The sequence below is a fragment of the Giraffa tippelskirchi genome, chromosome 10, assembly GCF_054371585.1.
Source record: "Giraffa tippelskirchi isolate mGirTip1 chromosome 10, T2T-mGirTip1v1.2.pri, whole genome shotgun sequence".
Lineage (NCBI taxonomy): Eukaryota > Metazoa > Chordata > Mammalia > Artiodactyla > Giraffidae > Giraffa > Giraffa tippelskirchi.
This window is the reverse complement of record NC_137284.1, coordinates 106,510,187-106,530,090: the sequence shown is the minus strand read 5'-3', so window position 1 is coordinate 106,530,090 and position 19,904 is coordinate 106,510,187. Positions and strand designations below refer to the sequence as shown.

General features: G+C 47.9%; 1 protein-coding gene across 4 annotated transcripts in view; it reads left to right on the top strand.

Moving 5' to 3' along the window:
- Window positions 1-19,904, top strand: part of EEPD1 (endonuclease/exonuclease/phosphatase family domain containing 1) — a 131,052-nt gene that overhangs the window by 102,991 nt on the left and 8,157 nt on the right. For all 4 annotated transcript variants that reach the window (XR_014066772.1, XR_014066774.1, XR_014066773.1 and 1 more), the window contains exons 4-6: window positions 10,321-10,431; window positions 13,307-13,441; window positions 15,753-15,891. Coding sequence is in view for 1 of the 4 variants with exons in the window: in XM_081534237.1 (XP_081390363.1) it covers window positions 10,321-10,431; window positions 13,307-13,441; window positions 15,753-15,891 (385 nt within the window). In the remaining 3 variants the exon portion in view is untranslated. The remainder of the gene's footprint in view (window positions 1-10,320; window positions 10,432-13,306; window positions 13,442-15,752; window positions 15,892-19,904) is intronic.

Below are 19,904 nucleotides of genomic sequence, written 5' to 3'. Positions count from 1 at the left end.
GGAGGAGACCCTGGTTTGATTCCTGGGTTGGGAAGTTCCCCTGGAGAAGGGATAGGCGACCCACTCCAGTATTCTTGGGCTTTCCTGGTGGCTCAGACGGTAAAGAATCTGCCTGCAATGCGGGAGACCTGGGTTCAGTCCCTGGAGGAGGGCATGGTTACCCACTTTAGTATTCTTGCCTGGAAAATCCTCATGGACAGAAGAGCCTGGCGGGCTACAGTCCATGGGGTTGCAAAGAGTCAGACACTACTGAGTGACTAAGTACAGCACAGGGTAGAATGGTGAGGTTTTATTGCTACCATAGTAGGTGATTTTAGGATGTTTATAACCCTTATGGCAGAGAGTGAAGAAGAACTAAAGAGCCTCTTGATGAAGGTGAAGGAGGAGAGTGAAAAAGTTGGCTTAAAGCTCAACGTTCAGAAAACTAAGATCATGGCATCTGGTCCCATCACTCCATGGGAAATAGATGGGGAAACAGTGGAAACAGTGTCAGACTTTATTTTTTTGGGCTCCAGAATCAGTGCTGATGGTGACTGCAGCCATGAAATTAAGAGACGCTTACTCCTTGGAAGGAAGGTTATGGCCAACCTAGATGGCATATTTAAAAGCAGAGACATTACTTTGCCAACAAAAGTCCGTCTAGTCAAGGCTATGGTTTTTCCAGTGGTCATGTATGGATGTGAGAGTTGGACGGTGAAGAAAGCTGAGCGCTGCAGAATTGATGCTTTTAAGCTGTGGTGTTGGAGAAGACTCTTGAGAGTCCCTTGGACTGCAAGGAGATCCAATCAATCCATCCTAAAAGAGATCAATCCTGGGTGTTCATTGGAAGGTCTGATGTTGAAGCTGAAACTCCAATACTTTGGCCACCTCATGCGAAGGGTTGACTCATTGGAAAAGACCCTAATGCTGGGTAGGATTGGGGGCGGGAGGAGAAGGGGATGACAGAGGATGAGATGGTTGGATGGCATCACCGACTCGATGAACATGGGTTTGGGTAGACTCCGGGAGTTGGTGATGGACAGGGAGGCCTGGCGTGCTGCAATTCATGGGGTCGCAAAGAGTCGGACACGACTGAGCGACTGAACTGAACTGATAATGAAATGAATTGAAACCAGCCCCTAAATAGCAGAAATTCCTCCCAGCCCACAAAACATCCACCACTCGGGGGATACCATGCTGTGTCCATATGATAATGTGTTAGATGGGGCATGAAGAGAGTTTGGAAGAGTTTGTAATACAGTGGCACCATTAGAACAAAACTGTGTGTGTCTTTATGAATAATCAGCTATACACATATTAATTAAACACATAGGAAACATCCTAGAAGGGAATCAACCAAAAGTGTTAGCAGTGGTTGTCTTTGCACAGTGATATTCTGCTTAAATTTTTCTTTGTTTCTCCAATTTAAAAATTGTCCTATAATGAGCTTGTGTTTACCGATACCAGAGCATAAGCCTCAGTTTAAAGAGAAGGAGGGGAAAAAGCCACAGAATTACTAGTACAATCTTAACTCCCATCTCAGATTAAGAGTCTTAGCATCCAAGGAGCTTTAGAGAAGAAAAGAACTTTTGTAAGCGTCCCTGAAGGGTGGAAACAAGGTGTGATGAGGTGATGACAAGCACAGAGGCAGCAACATAGGGATATAAGACCCCCATAGGAGGGCCCCAGGCCCCATGCCTCTCACTCCCCATCCTAACCTGCCTTCATCTCCAGGAATCTTCAGCTCTCTCTTACTCTCCATTTTATAATTGCCCTTGCCAAAAAAATAAAAAATTCTAACTGCCTTGCAAAGTACCCTCCCTCCCCCTGTGCTTATTTGTAACCGTCTTGTTCAGGAAACATACTCTAAGGAGCTCCTGGGAGCATGGAGGAGAGGCTACCAGAACCGGCAGCCACTCGGTGACAGGAGTGTGTGTGGGTATCCCTCCCCTTGACTCTGAAGGAGCAGCTGATGAGGAACTGGTTATGGAGGTGGAGGGAATGCGTTCTTGTTTGCTTTGTGTCTTCCTCAGCATGATAGGAGTGTTTAAACAAGGATGAACAGTCCTCCAGAATCCTTTCGGATCCCTAGGAAGAGCATGTTCATGGAGCTGACTGAGCAGGGGCTCGCGGGCCAAGTTATGCAAGGGCGGAAAGCCCACTGCTTCTCTGGATGGATGGAGAAGGACGGGCCTGAGCCTTTAGGGCAGGGGCTGCCCCACGAAGCTCTGAACACTTGGCTGTGTGTCCCGTTGGTCCCTGGCTCCTACCGGGAGGAAGGCTATAATTCTGATGTGTTGACCTCCCCAGGAGGGTGGTGTCCCCAGGACCCAGGTAACCTGGAGCAGGGGTGAGGAAGCAGACAGTAGCAGTGTGGTGGTGGTGGTGTGGCTTTTAGTTCCAGAGAATCCCAAATTTGGAACACACATGGTGCAGTACACACACACACATCATCTCACAGGGCAGGTGGTCTAATTCGTGTTTTCTGAGACTTCTCTCCTAAGTGAAGTGCAATTGAGCCTTCGAGTTGGCTACGCTGGACTTTATCCCACTCGCTGGCAGTGGGTGACCTTGCTGTGGTCCCTCTCTAAGCCCTGCTTTCCTCACATGTCAGATGAGAGCATTATTAACTGCCTCTCAGGATTGTTGTTGGGATCAGATGTGATAATATATGAACAGTGCCTAATCGCTGCGCTTAATAAATGCTGGTCCGCGTCCCTCGCCCACCCTTCCTTGGCCTCTGGCTCTCTCTCTTTCACAGGACTCAGAGCTAACTGATTGGGGATTATTGGCCACCTATGTTTTCTTACAACTGATGGATGTGTCCAAACTTAAACTTACTAGAATGACTGCCTATGAAACATAAGCTCTTAGTTAGGCAGTTTAGCAAGGAGTCTTCAGGTAGGACTCAGGGCACATTAAGGAGGGCTGATGCTCTTTTTCAAAAGAGTGGACTCCGTTCTCCATGTTTGGGAGAAAGCCTTCGGAAAGTTAACCTGATGTGCTCTCAGAGCAGTCAGCTCCTTTATGGAGTTCATGGGGTGATTACCACAGAGAAAGAGGGAGAAAGGAGTTTTGATGTTTCTGAGAACACTGCATTTTCTCTTTCAGTCTTATACTTCTCTTCCCGTACCCTCCTCTTTGCCTCTTTCCTCCTAGCGTTCTAGAACCATGCAGTGTTAGAAGTTGAAGTGCCCTTCCAAAGCTACAAGGAAATGAGCCCAGTTCTTTCTTTCAATTTTAGAACATGGTAGTTGTTCAGTGAGCCCCCAGGGGCAGAGGAATGGCCACCCTCTTTCCTTCCACAGACACCTGGGCCCTTGGGAAAGGCTCCCGGACACACCCAGTGTGACAGCAGTGTTGGGTGAGGGGCTCTGAGCAACCCTGGGGGCCCCAAACTCATGGCTCTCTGGTCTACCTTGCACCTGTCTCCCCTCTGGCATACATGCCTGTGTCTGCGTTTGAGCAGAGGTGACTACACCTCATCACGGCTCTGTGGGAATGATCTCTTTCTCTTCCATACAGATTGGGAACGAGGGGGAGTGAAAGACTCTTTACCCTGACTCTGTGTCCATGTTACATTTTGCATGTGTGCCCTGCCCTGGGGAGAGGAGGCCAGGCCTTTAAGATGGTTAAGAACGGTTAAGGCATTTAGCACTTAGTAGGACAGAACAATAAGTATATTGCTGCCCCATAGGCAGTATGGCCTTACAAAGTATCAACATCTGAAAGTCTAAATATGCCCAGAAAACTTTGTAATTGGCTTATTGTTAGAAGGCCATGCATGATTAATACTTCCCAGGTGGTCCTAGTGGTAAAGAACATGCCTGCCAATGCAGGAGACAGACACAGGTTTGATCCCTGGGTCCAGAAGATCCCCTGGAGGAGGAAATGGCAACCCACTCCAGTATTCTTGCCTGGAGAATCCCATGGACAGAGGAGCCTGGCGGGCTACACTCCATGGAGTCACAAAGAGTCAAACATGATTGAAGCAACTTAACATGCATGCAGACGTTATTCAGCTTTTCCATGGCTCGGTGTTCTTTGAGAGTATATTGACATTTTAAGGACCCTAACCATTCCATGGTTTCACTCTCCACGCAATTACTGACAGACACCCAGAGATATGCTGGCTTCTAATGTTGCCCATAACATACATGTGCTTGACGATCCTGGCAAAGCTAAGCCTTTGCTCACTATTAACATTTCAAAAAAAAAATGTTGTCTGTATCCTTTGTCTGTTTCCCGTAGTACTCAAATGAAAGAAAATTGAGTCTCTCGACCTCACCAGGCTTAAGACAGGACTGCTGGGACTTCTCTGGTGGTCCAGTGGTTAAGACCCTATGCTTCCAATGTAAGGGGGCATGGTTCAGTCCCTGTTTGGGGAACTCAGGTCCCACATGCCAAGTGGTGCAACCAAAAACATTTTTTTGTAATTAAAAAACAAAAAAGGGCTACTTTCATCTATGATGGCCATTCATCCCCTTAAGGCACCTGCACCTCTCTGTTCCCACAGTGTGTTGTGTTTCCAAGAGCTGCTGCTGAGTGCACAGAGGGAAGGGGTGGGTAACAAGTGGAAAGCTCGTGGTCAAGGAGACGTCACCTCAAGAATCAGAAGAGTAAGCGAAATAGCCAACTCAGTGAAGCAGCTTCATCTAGAACTTTGGCCCTGAGGATTCCAAATGAAAATATACCCCTACTCCCCATCCAGGAAGCAGGAGAAGGGCGGCCATGCGGAGTTTGCTTTGAAAACCTGTCTGTCCTCCTGACATTCTGTCTCCAGCTGACTGTACAGTCAGCACTAGCAGTGCATCTTTGTAACTAGCTCCGAGAGCCCTGGGTTTCATTTCACCTTAACTGGACGGGGAAGATGAAGGGACTGCGGAGCTTGATGGTGTCTGCACAAGCCACCGAGTGAGGTTGGACCCCTTTCCCATTGTTGTTTACTGGTCAGGACCAGATGAACCAAGGAGTATTCATTTCAGGATGGGAGAGGGGTAGAAGGGATAAACGAAGCCCAAAAGTCCACCGGCCAAGAAAGAGTTTGTTGTCAAGCCTTGGAACCTCTTGTCTCTGCAGAGACGAACAGCCAGCTGGTCCAGACAGACCTGATGTGTGCAGCACATCCTAAGCACAGCCAAAGCAGTCCTGTCTTTTAGGACTTGACATTTCTGAATGCCAGCAACTTGGGCATCTTGTAGATTGGAGTTTAAAAGTCTGACTTAGGCTCCCTGTTGACAAGCCAAAGCAGAGAGAGGGGTGAATTTGGCCTTAACAATCAAGTTCTGCATCTGAGTAGCTGACTGTGGGGCTCATACTAAAGACTGATATTACCCCCTACTTGGTCTGAAGCTCAAGAAAGTAGTCCAGCCCATTTGGGGGGTTCTTGTCATTTATCCTGGAACAGAAAAGCCTAAGGTGGGATCCCCAGGAGACATGCCTTTACTCATTCATTCAACAAACCTCCGTTGCATGCCTGTCTGTATATATGGTGTCTGGGCTTCCTCCATGCCTTTATCTCACAGGGTGATCTGCAAAGGATCTCAGTCAGATGCTTACACGGGGCAGAGTGGGAGAGCTGAAATGGTATTTATTTGTTTTGAACAATACAAATTGTCTTTCCTGACCACAGGTATTAAAAATGCAAAGACCAAGTTCTAAAGCAACAATTGTCTATCTTCCTCTGAACTTCTCAAGCTTTAGTTTAAAATTGGGGAACTTGAGAGTGCACAGCTTGGCCCTGACCTCAGATTCCGACTCAGTCAGGGTAGGGTGGGCAAACGTGTGGTTTAAAATGAGAGCTGGTGTAATTCTGCTAAATACAGGTGATGGGTTAGCCCCTGGTACTTTAGAGACACAGGTGGCGGGCAAGGGCCCTGTGTTGAGATTTGTGCAGATCACAGTTACCTGGGAGGCTTTTTTCCAATCATACCCACCTTGCCCCTTTCATTTCCACCCATTCTGCCCTTGTACACCACTTTTGCTTAAAGTATATTTTCTTCCTTCTGGTGTGTGGGCGAAGCAGAAAATTTGAGAACCAGCTGTTCTTTAAAAAAAAAATTCAACTTCAGGCAGAGTTCAGGTTGAGGGCTCTCAGAGAATGCTTTTGTTTCCCTTTGAAGTGTTTGAGAGAAAGAATCTAAGGATTGGTAAAGGCCAGCTGTCCCCACCCCTTGCAGCATGTCCAGCCCCACATGGTCCACCTGTTCTGACCAGGAGGTGGTACGTTAGGAGACAGACCTCAGTTCACACCTCCCTCTAAACCCTGTCAGCTGTGGAATCTCACATTCAACTCACTTATGTTTGGGCCTAACATTTCTGGGCTGCATTTTCCTCCTGAATAACTGGTAGTGTGATCTGTTGGTGGGATAATAGGGATGGTGTGGACCCAACAAGGGGGCTGTTGGAGCAGGCTTCTCAAAGCTTGCTGAATTTGCACCCTGGGATCCTGTGACAGTGCAGATTCCAGGGCACTGGTGTGGATGGACCTGAGAGCTTGCGTTTCTAACAGACTCCAAGGTGAGGTTGATGCTACTGGTCCATGGACCACACACTGAGTAGCAAGGATTTAAAGGTGCTCCCCTCCTTAGGTTTGCTGTGAACTGTTAGTGCAAGCAGTCAGCTAAGTTATCAAGCTGGCAATTTTTTTCTTGCTCTTTTATTAAATTTCATTTTTAATTGTGGCAATTCTTTTTTCAGTTCTAGAAATAGAAGAAAATACCTACCTGTTACCTAATGCTGATCATGAAACTTGAGGCATAGAATGCTTTCAGCCATAAACACTGTTCTCCTTGTTCCCTTATTTTATTGTGTATGTGTGTTCAGTTGATCAGCCATGTCCAACTCTTTGCAGCCCCGTGGACTGTAGCCTGCCAGGCTCCTCTGTTCATGGAATTTTTCAGTCAAGGATACTGAAGTGGGTTGCCATTTCTTCCTGCAGGGGATCTTCCCAACCCAGGGATCGAACCTAGGTCTCCTGCATCTCCTGCCTTGCAGGCAGGTTTATTTACCTCTGAGCCACCAGGGAAGCCCCCCTTATATTACTAATTGTCCCCAGTAACATAAGAAATACTAAAAAAGGGGGCAGAGAGAAGGATCATCTAATCTGTGGGCTGAGAGAAGCATCAAGGGCAAAGCTTCAGATTTAAAAAATACAGGCGGCCCTTAAGGTTCAGGAATCATGGTTCCTTGTCTTCCAGAGTTTACCTATGAGGGAAAGACTTTTAAATATAAAACAAAGAAAAGGAAAATGTCTTTCCTTCATTCCATAACACTAGCTTTAAACTTGAGTCAGAGTCACCTGAAAGAGATGTTAAAATGCAGCTTGCCAGGTCTCACTCAGACACTCTAATTTCGATAGCATTTTAAGTTCCCAGGTGATACTGATGCTCACGCTTGAACCAACACAAAGCTATATCTCCAGAGCCCATCTTTGAGAGAGGTGTGCATGAAAAACAGAGTCTCTCCTGACCTGTGAGGGTCAAGAGAGATGAGCTTTCTGGCTGCCTGCAGATTGCTTTTCCCAGGACAGCATGGCCTCAGAGGCTGGAGCTCTCCAGTATAGCTGGTTGGCTAATCACCTCAGGGGCTTTTTAAGAGCTAGAGGTTCCTGGGGGTGCATCCTCAGAGATGTAGGCAAGCAGCCAGGTTCAGGCCTGCCTATGTGGAGAGCAGTGAGACACCAGATGGACACTGGAGAGCTGTTCTCCTTTTTAATGACTCTTAGATTCAGCTCTAATGATCACTCAGCAAGTGAATGATTCCCCGGCAGGAAATTGGACCCTCTGGAAGTTCATTTCCTCGCTGGACTCCTAAAGTTAGAGTTGATAAATTCTGCATGCATTTTCCAGAGTGCTTCATTTCCTGCCCAAGGGTGGCTACCAGCCAGGATCATCTGGCTATGGGGATTCATCCGGGGTGAAGTCCCCCCATTGGGAATAACACCATCCGTGGCAGTGTTGAAACGGGAATGGATAAAAGCCATAGAGGACCAGATCCCAGGGAGAACCCTTCCCAGGCAAACTCAAAGTCAGATTAAGATTGAAGCAGTTACTGAAATAGCCTCAAAAAGAAATTCCTTCTTTTGTCTCTCATACCTGGATTTGAGGATGGTGATTGTCTCTGAAATTTCCTGGTTCATCAGCCGATGCTTGTAGAGCATCACTGGGCACCATGCTCTGCCATGCTCTAAAGGCAACTTGGGGACAGCCCCTGCTCTTGTGGCATCCACTACTGGGAAGAGGCAGACACATCAACATGTAACTGTAAAAGCAGCATGACTCCTAGAACCGTGTACATCTAGAGTAACCCTCCCAGGAGGCTCCATCCTCACCCAGATTTGTTTCCTCCATAGTGCTTGTCACTAGAAAAATGATTCGTCTTCTCTCTTAGAGCTCGAGCAACAGGAGAGCAAAGACTAGACTGTCAGACCCTGGCCTCTCTCAGCCGCTGGATGTGAACTGCCCAGGAAGGGCATGAGAGCAGCTCTCTGCAGCCAAGGCATTCCTGGAGGAGGCGGCCAGCGGACCACTCACTGTCTGCCCACAGCACCACGTGAATCTGAGGCAGATGCTTAGGGAGGAGTGGCAGCTGCAATGGTTCTCATATCTTACCTGGCATCCAAATCACCAAAGGGCTTGTTAAAACACATTTACTGGGCCTCACCCTAGAGTTTCTGATCCAGTAGGTCTAGGGTGGGGCCAGAGAGTTTCCCACAAGTTCCCAGGTAATGCTGATGTTCCTGGGCCCTGGACCACACTTTGAGAACCACAGGGATGGTGTGTCAGCATAGCCATCACAGCTTACCCTGTAGACAGATGGGAGGGGATTGAATGACAGAGAGGCAGAGAGAGCTCTAACAAGCTATGCCAGTGAGCCAGGTGAGAGAATAGGGGGCTCTAAAATGGACCATAACAGTGGTATCGGAGAACAGAAAGAGGGTGCTTCCGACAGACGTGATGCTGCGTGTGGCCTGGCGAGCGCTAGCCTGTGGGAGGAGAGGGCAGAGTCAGAGTAGCTGGAAGGATGCTTATGCCAGGAATTGAGATGCGCTTGGGGGAGGGGAACGGCATGTTCCTTTGGGACCTGCTGGGTTTGTGCTTCTGTGGAAATCTTCTGATGGAAATGTTAAAAAGGAAGTCAAAATATAATTCAAAACTCAAGAGAGAAATCTGAGCTGCTGGTACAGATTTGGGGGCTTTTGGGGTAGAAGTGTAAGCTGAAGCTGTGGGGCTGAGGTTATTTAAGGGTGGCTCTTTGAGGAGATGGCAATGATGCCTCCGAAAGGAAGCCCAGAGACTGGCCGGTATGGCCAGGCACAAGAAGGGCTGAGTAGGGTGCCCAAGGTGCATAAAGTAAAGGGACAGGAGGTATCACCCAGAAGGGGCAGTACCAGGTATCAGAGCATCTCAAACACAGCCCAAATCTGACAAATTCCAGAGACCCCTTAAAAGAACCAGCCCCAAGAGATGGGGTTGTGTTTGAGGCATGACTTAGAGGAACTGGCCCATGGATTCTGAAACCTGTAGTTTTTCAATTCTTCATTTTATTAATACTTTGTCTGTACGATTTCATTTTGCCTTGATGATAAAGTCACCTTGCAGTTCTATATTGGTGAAACACAGGTACACAAAAAGAAGCTCACCCTGAAAACACACAATAACCACCCATGAGAGGTCTTTCTTCTCAGAGGAAAACCAAGGTGAACAATATGGTGGTGCATGGTGAGGGGAGGGTCAGTTGGTACTTTTTTTTAATTGAAGTATAATTGATTTACAATATTGTATTAGTCTCAGATGTACAACGTAGTGATCCGGTAATTTTATACATTATGAAATGACCACCACATTAAGTCTAGTGACCAGTTGTCACTATTCAAAATTATTTCACCATTATTGACTACCTTCTGGGGGTCTGTTTTTGTGCCTCTAACAGGGGTGGGAAAGTACCATGTATCCATGTTCTTCCCTCTGTATTTGATCCTGATCTAGACTCTCCTGGGACCTTAACCACTGACTTTTCAAGGATTAAAAAGATTCTGACAACTGCTTTTGAACTATTTGTGGTGGATTGCTATGAAGAGAATGGTTTGCTCTAAGCTAAAATCCTCCACGTGATAATTGTATATTTCACCAGTGGACAGTTTGCTTTTTAATTTTCAAGGCTTATTTTGTCATCCTGGTCTTCATAAACTCTGGCTTCTGAGAACACAAGGATGAGGTCTGACAAGTGTCTGAATCAGGCTGAAGAGTCAGGATCCTGCATTTTCTGGCTCCTCAGGCTGCCTGCAGCAGGAACTGCTTTGGGCGGGAACACACACCAACGTGTTCTCTGTCTTTACAGTTCTGTACGGAGCTAAACCAGCCAATCCTGCCCAACATCCGCAAGTGGAAAGGGCCCCGGGGATGCTGGAAGGCCATTGTTTCAGAGACGCCCTCGACTCAGCTCCAAAAGGTACCCTCATCTGCGGAACAGGAATTTTCTTTCCATTTTCTTTCTTCCAATCACAGACGTTTAAAACCTTTCCTTTGCCAACATCCTTGATGTAATGTTGTATTTCTGCCCATTTTTTAGCTCTTTGCCATTTGTTTCAAAATGCCCTGGTTCTTATTTCCTGTTTGGATCAGGAATGGCCTGCTGCCCAGACAGAAATGGAAGCTTGGGTGTTGGGAGGAGAGGAGAAATCCTGTCTGGAGCCAAGGCTGCAAATGGGGTATTTCTGTCCTTTGTCCTTCTAATCCCTTCTCCATGGTTCCAGCCTCTGCCAAGTTTGTAGAGAGCCCATTGTTCATTGACTGAGAACTTCAGATTCACTTAATTCATACATGAAATATTTGCTTTAGTGGTAAAAATTGTGCACATGGAAATGGTCTGTGGAAACTTTCAACAGATTTTAATTTTGAATTTTCTCTCATTAGTATTGCCCATATGGGTTTAGGTAAATCTCTCTATGTATATATTTTCACTCCTACATATCATATTCAAGACAAGTTTTTACTCACTTGAAATATTCAACATCAGTGGAATTTTAGATTTAAAAAAAAAAAGGTTCCTGATAGTTAATTATGAGTGGATTACAAAATTTTCCTATAAATGCAGATGTTATATTTTTATCTCTAGCTGTTGGTGCTGTGTGCATGTCAATTTTGTCTGACTCTTTGTGACCCTTGGACTATAGCCCACCAGGCTCCTCTGTCCATGGGATCTTCCTGGCAAGAATACTGGAGTGGGTTGCCATTCCCTTCTCCAAGGGATCTTCCCAATCCAGGGATCAAACCCACGTCTCCTATGGCTTTGCATTGGCAGGCAGATTCTTTACCACTGAGCCATTGTGGGAAGCCCGTTTGTATCTCTAGTATACCTAATATGCTTATAAACACACATGATATAAATACTTATCTGAGTGATATGGAGATCTGGGACTTTTAAATTGTAATGTTTAATGGATTAAAAGTATCCAGTCACTTATTGACAATAAGCTTTCTTTTTAGTTCCTACTTTAAAGTGTGCTGTAAATCTTATTGCTCTGGGTTTGGGGTGTAAGTGATTACTGCAGGGGTAGCCAGGAGGCTGGAAATACAGGATAATGGGAAGGTATCTGGTCTTTACCACTCCAGCCCATGACTGTCCCTTCTCAGTCCACAAAGAAATAATACTAATAGGGGACTTCCCTAGTGGCCCAGTGGTTAGGACTCTATACTCTCCCTGCCAGGGGCCCAGGTTCAATCCTGGTCGGAGAACTATGTTCCCACAGGTTGCATGGTGCAGCCAAAAGTAAAATAAAAATAAACTTAAAAAACAGGGTTGGGGGGCTTCCCTGGTGGCTCATTGGTAAAGAATCTGCCTGCCAATGCAGGAGACAGGGGTGCCATCCCTGGTCCGATAAGATCCCACATGTTGCCTAGCAACTAAGCCCACGCCACAACTATTGAGTCTGTGCTCTAGAGCCCAGGAACCACAACTTCTGAGCCCACATGCAGCAACTATTGAAGCCCTCTAGAGCCCCTGCTCTGCAACAAGAGAAGCCACTGCAATGAGAAATCCACGCACTGCAGCTAGAGAGTAGCCCCTACTTGCCACAACTACAGAAAAGCTGGTGTAGCAATGAAGACCCAATGTAGCCATACATAAATATATAAAAATAATTTTTTAAATGTTTTTAATGGCTCAGATGGTAAAGAATCTGCCTACAATGTGGGAGACCCAGGTTCAATCCTTGGGTCGGGAAGATCCCCTGGAGAAGGGTGTGGCTACCCACTCCAGTATTCTTGCCTGGAGAATTCCATGGACAGAGGAGCCTGGTGAGCTTATAGTCCTTGGGGTCAAAAAGAGTCAAACACAACTGAGCAATTAACACTTTCACACCTTTTTTTTTTAAAGGCACTTTACACACATATATATAGGTTCACAGGACTCTTACAATCCATTCAACACTATTTATCTCTTCAACAAATCATTAGAAAAGTTATTGTGTGTCAGGCACTGTGCTATATACTAGATGTTCATGGTGAGAAAACTAGACCCGGCAACCTGGCCACTTTTCACTCTTTGCAAGCCCAGGACCTTGACTGAGCCTGACAGAGCCTGTTGGAGATTTTCAAGTCAGGTAACCCTACTCCAGGTCGGGTGTCAAGGCCACTGGGTAACAGTGTGTGGTTGCCTCTCAGATCACTCAGCCTCAACTCCTTCATCTGTAAAATGGGATCAACAGCTCCTCCCTCAACTCACAGAGTGGCTATAGAATCTTAAAGGATACTGTGCATTGAATGCTTGTTTAGCAGACATGGGCCAGCGCCTGGCAGGGTACCCATGAGGCGGCAGACGGGGCTGAGCTGGAAGCTGGCAACTGCTCAGTAACCAAAGCCACCTCTTGGAGTCTTGTATTTGATCCTCAGCATTGCCATTTACCAGCTGTGGGGTTTCAGGGAAGTTACTTAACCTCTCTGAGCAGCTAAGTCTTCATGTGACAGATGGGTACGTGAGTGGCGTTCTACAGGATGTGATGCTTAAAAAGATAATTCTGTGCCTAGTCTGGGATCTCCCCTGCAACATGCCCTTGCCAAAGAAGAGCCTAGGCACCCCAGCTGTGTGAACCTCTCTGAAATTGCTGGTCTGGGAAATTTGTTGGGGGGACAAGGAGGAATGCTGTGGTTTGGGGATATGCTTTTGTTTCAGAAACAGCCCCCGGGCAGGTCACCCCCGGACCCAGTGTAGAGTCTGCTGCTTTCCCTTTGTCTCCACTTGGCCTTGCCTGCTGCTTCCCAGCTTGGGGCTGAGCACCCCACCAGACAGACCTCTCTGCACACTAACACCTCGTCTTCTCCCGCAGGGTGCTGGGTTTGCGGGGTTCCTGTGGGACACGGCGGCCGGGGTGGAGCTGAGAGATGCCGCCTGGCAGGAGAGCTCGCCCGGCAACGGACATGGGAAGCTGGCGGGCCCCAGCCCGTACCTCGCAAGGTTCAAGGTATCACTCCTATTGCTGTGCGGGGCCACTCCTTCTGAAAAGGAGAAAAGCCCACTTTAAACTGTGAGCTAGAGAAGCTCACCTTTTTCACTTTGTTTTTTTCTCTCTCGGGGCTGGGTCAGCACACACACTTGGGGTTCCCTCGGCTGGGGAACTTGTCCAGAGCAGGAAGGAGAGGAATTTGGGGGAGATCATAGCTCTGGTAACTTTGACCTCTGGGCGGGAAGGAGGTCAAATGGCCGCTTCCCAAACCTGATAAGCAGCAGAATCACCTGGAGAGATTTTCTTAAAATCAGGGTTTCCTGGACCCTGGCCCAGACACACACAATGTCTGGTTTCCAGAATCACCTCCTGCGCTTCATCAGTGCTCCCAGCGCTGGGTAAGGAAGCCGGGCGTTTGGGAATCTCTGGATTAGAGGGCAGCCGAAGTGCTCTGAGGGCACCCTTCTCTTACTAGGGAGAGGGGGAGCCCTCCAGGGGTCACTGGGGCTTGGAAGGGGCTCAGAAGGAGCTTCTGGGTGGGGAGGCCACTGACACCTCCAGACAAGCCCTCTCTCTCCAGAGTTGGGAGCAGCAAGCAGACTGACCTGAGCTGCTGTCTCTCCGATTCCCCTGGATGCCCTAGGAAGTATTCATGCACAGCAAACAGTCAGAAACTGGGCATCAGGAAGGAGGAAAAGGCAGCAGCCAAAACAGATCACCAAGTCAGCAGTTGGCCTTACCCCTCAGAAGTCACAGGGTCAGGCGAGAGTGGTCCCTTGTCACAGAGCCCAGCAAGCTAGCTGCTGGGCGTCTGGGACACCCCCTTCTATATGCTCCAGAGCAGTTCTGGAGCCAGAGAGTTGCTGCAGACCTCAGCACAGTTTCTCTCTGGCAGCTCTGGGCTGGGGCTGCCCGTGAGCTGGCAGCTATGCTGACTATGGTCGGGGGTCTAGCCCACACTGCCCCCTCCTCACACACAAAGCTGCAGAGATGCTGGCATTCCGTGTGCATGCTGCATGCACACAACCCGGGGTGTCTGTGGGTTTTGCTTTTGATACTGATGTATCAGTCAGCCAGCTATCACCCCTGAACCCTCCTCCCCAGGTCCCTTTTCTATGTAAAGTGGCTGCACTGGCTTTGGCCAAGCAAGGCAACAGGCAGAACTAGCTAGTGTCTCTAAGAGGTGTGCTGTTTTTAAAGATCATTAAGAAATGCTCTCAGATTGTGAATTATTGGCTGAAATCCTCTGAATGAAGTGATCCCCTGGACAGGTACGAGGCTCCTGTACTTTGTGTCACATCCTAGGCCAGGCAAGTTGTGGGGACAGAGATGAGGCTTCTCTCCCCAGGCAGGGTTTCCATGCCCACGGCCTGAAGGTGTCTCCTTTAAGGTCAGAGCCACGGCTGCAGAGAGAGCTCTCCTGGCTGGGCAGTGGTGATGGCAAACTGGGGTCACCTCTGTAAGATGAAACTGGCAGCCCCCACTTGGGGGTGCCCTCTGCACACCCCCGCTTCCTGGCAGTGGTTAGGGTTTGTTGCCATGACAAACAGAAGGGAGGGGTTGCCAAACCCAGAGCAGCTGAGCAGTGCTTTGGTGCCCAGGAGACCGCCTCTGACGTCACAATTCTGCCCCTGCTCTGGGGATGTAGGAGGGGAGGCATAGCCTGTGCTACCAGAGCTCAGCCAGCTTTCATTCCTCATGTTTGAAATCACTGAGCCTCAGACACCATGATCTCTAGGGGGGAAGGGAGCACATAGGGGTGGGTGGAATGTGGGGAGGTGGGGAAGGAGGCGGGGCCCAGCCACAAATCCTGGCAAGGGTGGGGGGTGACAGACTGGCCCTGTGGGGAGAGCCCCAGGTCTTCATTAACAACCAGCTGCTAACGTCACCTCTTCCTCCTTTATAGTTGCTCAGAAGGAAAAAAAACAACAACAAAAAATCGACATGTAAACCCATGGCTGATTCATGTCAATGTATGGCAAAAACTATTACAATATTGTAAAGTAATTAGCCCCCAACTAAAATAAATAAATTTATAAAAAAAAAAAAAAAAAAAAAATCGACATTTCTAGATGTGCCCAATTTTCCCGGCCCTAAGGAGAAGTAAAGGGGTGCAATGTAGGGGGTTCCCGTGATAGGACAAGAGAGGTCTCGGTCCTGCAAGGGCCTCAGGAAGCTCTTACTCTGGCTGCCTCCCCTTCTTCCAGGGTGAGCTGCCGTGTGTACGTTTACCATCGTCAGTGTTGTTTGCGAAGCTGCTTGGGGCTTGGAGGTGACAGACGCAGGCAGTAAGGGCATCTCAGCCTGTGCTTTGTTTCTGCTTGCCCAGGTAGGAAGTCATGACTTGACGCTGGTGAACCTTCATCTGGCGACCCTGACCCCCACAGGGGGTGAGAACCTGAGCAAGAATCACAGTGACAGCCATCGCTGGGCTAGCGTCACACAGACCTTGCAGGAAACCCTGAAAGGTAGGAACCCTCTTTCTCTGCGGCTGGGCTAGTAGCTGCCACTTCTGCAGGATAGGTGAGGGGTGCCCCTTCCCAGCGTCTCTCCCCTCCCTTAGGCTGGCTGTCCTGTGGGCAGTGATGCGCGCTGAGTGATGTACAGGAAGCCAGGACACTGCCTGCATCCTGGGGAGCCCAGTGCCCCGTGCATGCTCACAACGTTCTTTCTGTGAGTCTGGCGTGTGGGTTCCATGGTGGGGGTTTTGTGACTCTTCAGCCTCTCTATGATGGACAGGATTGGGAGAAGGAGAAGCTAAGCGATGACACCCTCCCCCATGACCCTCATCATGGGCTCCACTGCCCGCCGCGTGCTCCCGTGGTGGTGGCCCCTGCTCTTCTTGTGAAAGAGTTGGTGACTAGGGGAGTGGGGAGGTCCTGATGAGTCCTTTCCTCCCTGGTGGATTGCAGATCTCGCTGATGGAGCCCTGAAACTGACAGAAACACTGGACTTGAATCGTAGCTCCTTCAATGGTTGTAGGACGTCTGGGAGGTCACCACTCTTCGGGGGCTGACAGTGCTAACCTCACAGGGTGCTCAGGGCCGGGTGACCATCTGATGAAGGACCCAGCATATAGTAGGGGCTCAGCAGACATGAGTTGACTCAAAAACATGCCAGGGGGATTAAGAGAACATTGAAAAGAGCAGAACTTCAGAAGACAGATGGACTCTGTGCTTTCCAGCTCTGCCCCCAATAATACCCAACATTTTCTGTGTGTGGTTTACAAGGAGGAAGAGTTGAAAGTTGACACAGCTGTAAAGACTGGGGTGTGTTCAGTTTGGCTTGGTTTTTTCAGAGCACTGAGCTTCTCCAGGTGAGGTTTCACAGCTGGAGGCCTGCAGTTCTCTTCTGTATTCTAGCGTCTTAATCCATATTCCTAGCTCGCTAAGCCTTTTTTCCCTTGTTAAATTGGCCCCCCACAAGGTGATTTATGAAGACTTGGCTGCAAAGATAGTTCAAAGATAGTTCATTTTGAAAAGAGTTTTATCATGGTAAAATATATATGACATGAGACTTACCATCTTAACCATTTCTAAGTTACAGGTCAGTGGTTTTAAGTATATTGACATTATTGTATAACCATTCCCACCATCCGTCTCTAGAACTTTTTCATCTTCCTAAACTGAAACTCTCTGCCCATTAAACACAAATTCCCTTCCCTTCCAGACCCTGACAGTCACCTTTCTACTTAGATTCTATGAACTTGACCACTCTAGGTATCTCATCTAACTGGAACCTTACAATATTTGTCCCTTTGTGGCCAGTTTATTTCACTTATGTTATGTCTTTATGGCTTGTAGTATACATCAGAATTTCCTTTCATTTTTACGGCCAAATACTATTCCATTTGTCGGTCAATGGACACTTGGGTTATTTCCATCTTTTGGCTGTTATGAATAATGCTCTTATGAACTTTGAGGTACAGCTTACATTTCAAACCAGGATGTGCTGTGACTAGCATTCTCCTTAAATTATGAGCCTTTGGGCTAAAAAAAAAAGTCAGAAAGATGTTTAAGCCAAGATACTTCATCCAAGGAGCAACTATGTGGGAGATTGTTCACCCACGGCTAGTCTCTAACCCATTATGAAGGAGGACTTGATAGCTTTTAAATCTGGACATTTCTGTTGTTCTTGATTTCAAGCTTTTCCTGTATATGGAAGGAGGAAGGGAGTACGCCAGTCCCTCACTTCTCTGATAACCATAGGCCCTTGCTATCTTTTCTGATATTCAGGTAAGGATCAGGTATTTGTCAGAAGACCTGGGCAGGGTATGGTTTCAAGCTGCCAGGGACTATTGAGCCACAGCCCGGCTCAGCCTTGACATGCCCAGGTAAGGACAGTGACTCATGTCCCTGTGTCCCCCTGCATTTAACTAACATCCAGCCTATTGTTAACTGGTGACACAGCAGAGCCAAAGAATCAGGAAGTGCTGCAACCTGCCCAAGGGGCAGCTCAGGTAAATCGATGAGCAGAGGCGTTTTGGCTCAAACAAAAACTGAGCCTTTATTCCACAGGCTTCTTTCTATCAGAGCAAACAGAATCAATTTGATTAGCAAACTCTGGGCCTTTCCACCTTTGTCTGGAATGTGCATCCAGGTTGACTGACGTCAGTGAGGGCTGAGGGTGGGGTGCCTATCCACTGATGGAATTTTCTTCTTTCAGACCCCCCAGGGCCTGCTCTGTGAACTCAGCAAGAGTCACACAAGGCAGGGTCACGCTTGGCATCTGAGTAAGACTTACCCCTAGTGGGGCCTGGCTCCTGCTGTTGTCACTGGCATTTTATAAATCTAGGACTCTGAGGAAGTCAGCCCCAAACATTCTCCCTTCACTCCTGGAAAATGTGTGTGCTCAGTAGTGTCTGATTCTTTGCGGCCCCAGGGACTGTAGCCTGCCAGGCGGCTCCTCTGGCCATGGGATTCTCCAGGCAAGAATACTGGAGTGGATTGCCATGCCCTCCTCCAGGGGATCTTCCTGACCCAGGGATCGAACCCGAATCTTCTGGGTCTCCTGCATTGGCAGGCAGGTTATTTACCACTAGGGCCACCTGGGAAGCCCTAACTCTTAGAAGCTCAGAGGGTAACTGTGGAGCCCACCTTGGTGGACAGCTTCCTAGGAGAATTTAGGGCCCTGCACATCTGTGGGTTGTCAGAGGCAGGGAGTGTCTCCATGTCTTCACGAAACTGCTTTAACCAAAGTAGATGAGTCGTAAGAAACCTGGACAGTCCAATTCAAAATGAGCCATTATTTTCATTCCTGAAGTTACACAGAGCTCGGTTTATTGATGCCTGACACCAGCATCTCTCCTGGGTTCAGAATTTTCTTTTCTTAAAAAAAAAAAAAATATATATATATATATAAAATTTATTTATGTCAGTGCTGAGTCTTCATTGTGGCACATGGGCTTTCTCTAGTTGCAGCGAGCAGGGGCTACTCTCTAGTTGCAGTACAAAGGCTTCTCATTGCGGTGGCTTCTCTTGTGGAGCACAAGCTGTAGGATGTGCAGTCTTCATTGGCTGTGGCTTTTGGGCTCTAGAGCATAGGCTTAATAGTTGTGGTACACGGGCTTAGTTGCCCTCTGGCATGTGGGATCGTCCCACAGACCAGGAATTGAACCCATGTCTCTTGCATTGGCCAGTGGATTCTTTACCACTGAGCCACAAGGAAAGCCCCCAGAACTGTCTTTTTTTGGCCCAACTATTTCATGTTTGCATCCTAATAAAAACCTCTCATTATATGGAAACCTTCTGTCTCAGTCTTTCCTAAGTTTTCCTTGAAATTTAATAAAGGTAGCATCTTGCTATACATTCCTTTTCAAAAATACGTTGCACCTTAATTCTGCAGTTTCCCTCGTGCTTCGTTCACCATTTCTTACATGCGTGTTTATCTTAACGTCTGCCAGGCATCAGGCTCTGTTCCAAGCGTGTGGGGCTTTTCCACCCTAGCTCTTTGTAAAGAGTCCTGTTTTTGAGGGCTGGCTTGGTGACTTTGGTCAGAGCCTCAGCTTCTTACCTGCAAGAGGTCCCCAGCATACGGTGATGACTCAGTGGAGGGTCATTAACACTGTCCACGTAGGAGTTGTTATTAGTATTATTCATAAGTTGACTTTCCTGTTGGAAGTTTGCACTGATTTCTCAAGACCAGCTTAGCTGGGCTCGCCCTGCTTTGGGTGCCAAGGTTGTTAGGATCTAGCATAAGGGTCACAGTTACCTCTCTGTGGTCACACAATGGCTGCCGGAAAGGCTTCTTTCCATCCCCTTCCCTCTCAGCGCCCCCACCCGCAAGAGGATGTCATGTGCAGAACATGAGTGCCCTCTGCTGGTGGCTTGTGTCATTTCACTTTAGATTTCTTAATCTCTAGCCATTGTTATTGGCGCATATTTGTGTCCACGAAGATTTGCTGAGTGTCTCAGATCCATTTGGCCCTCGGTTATGAACTGCTTTCCTTAAAGCTTTCCTTGCAATGTTTCTCCCTGTGATA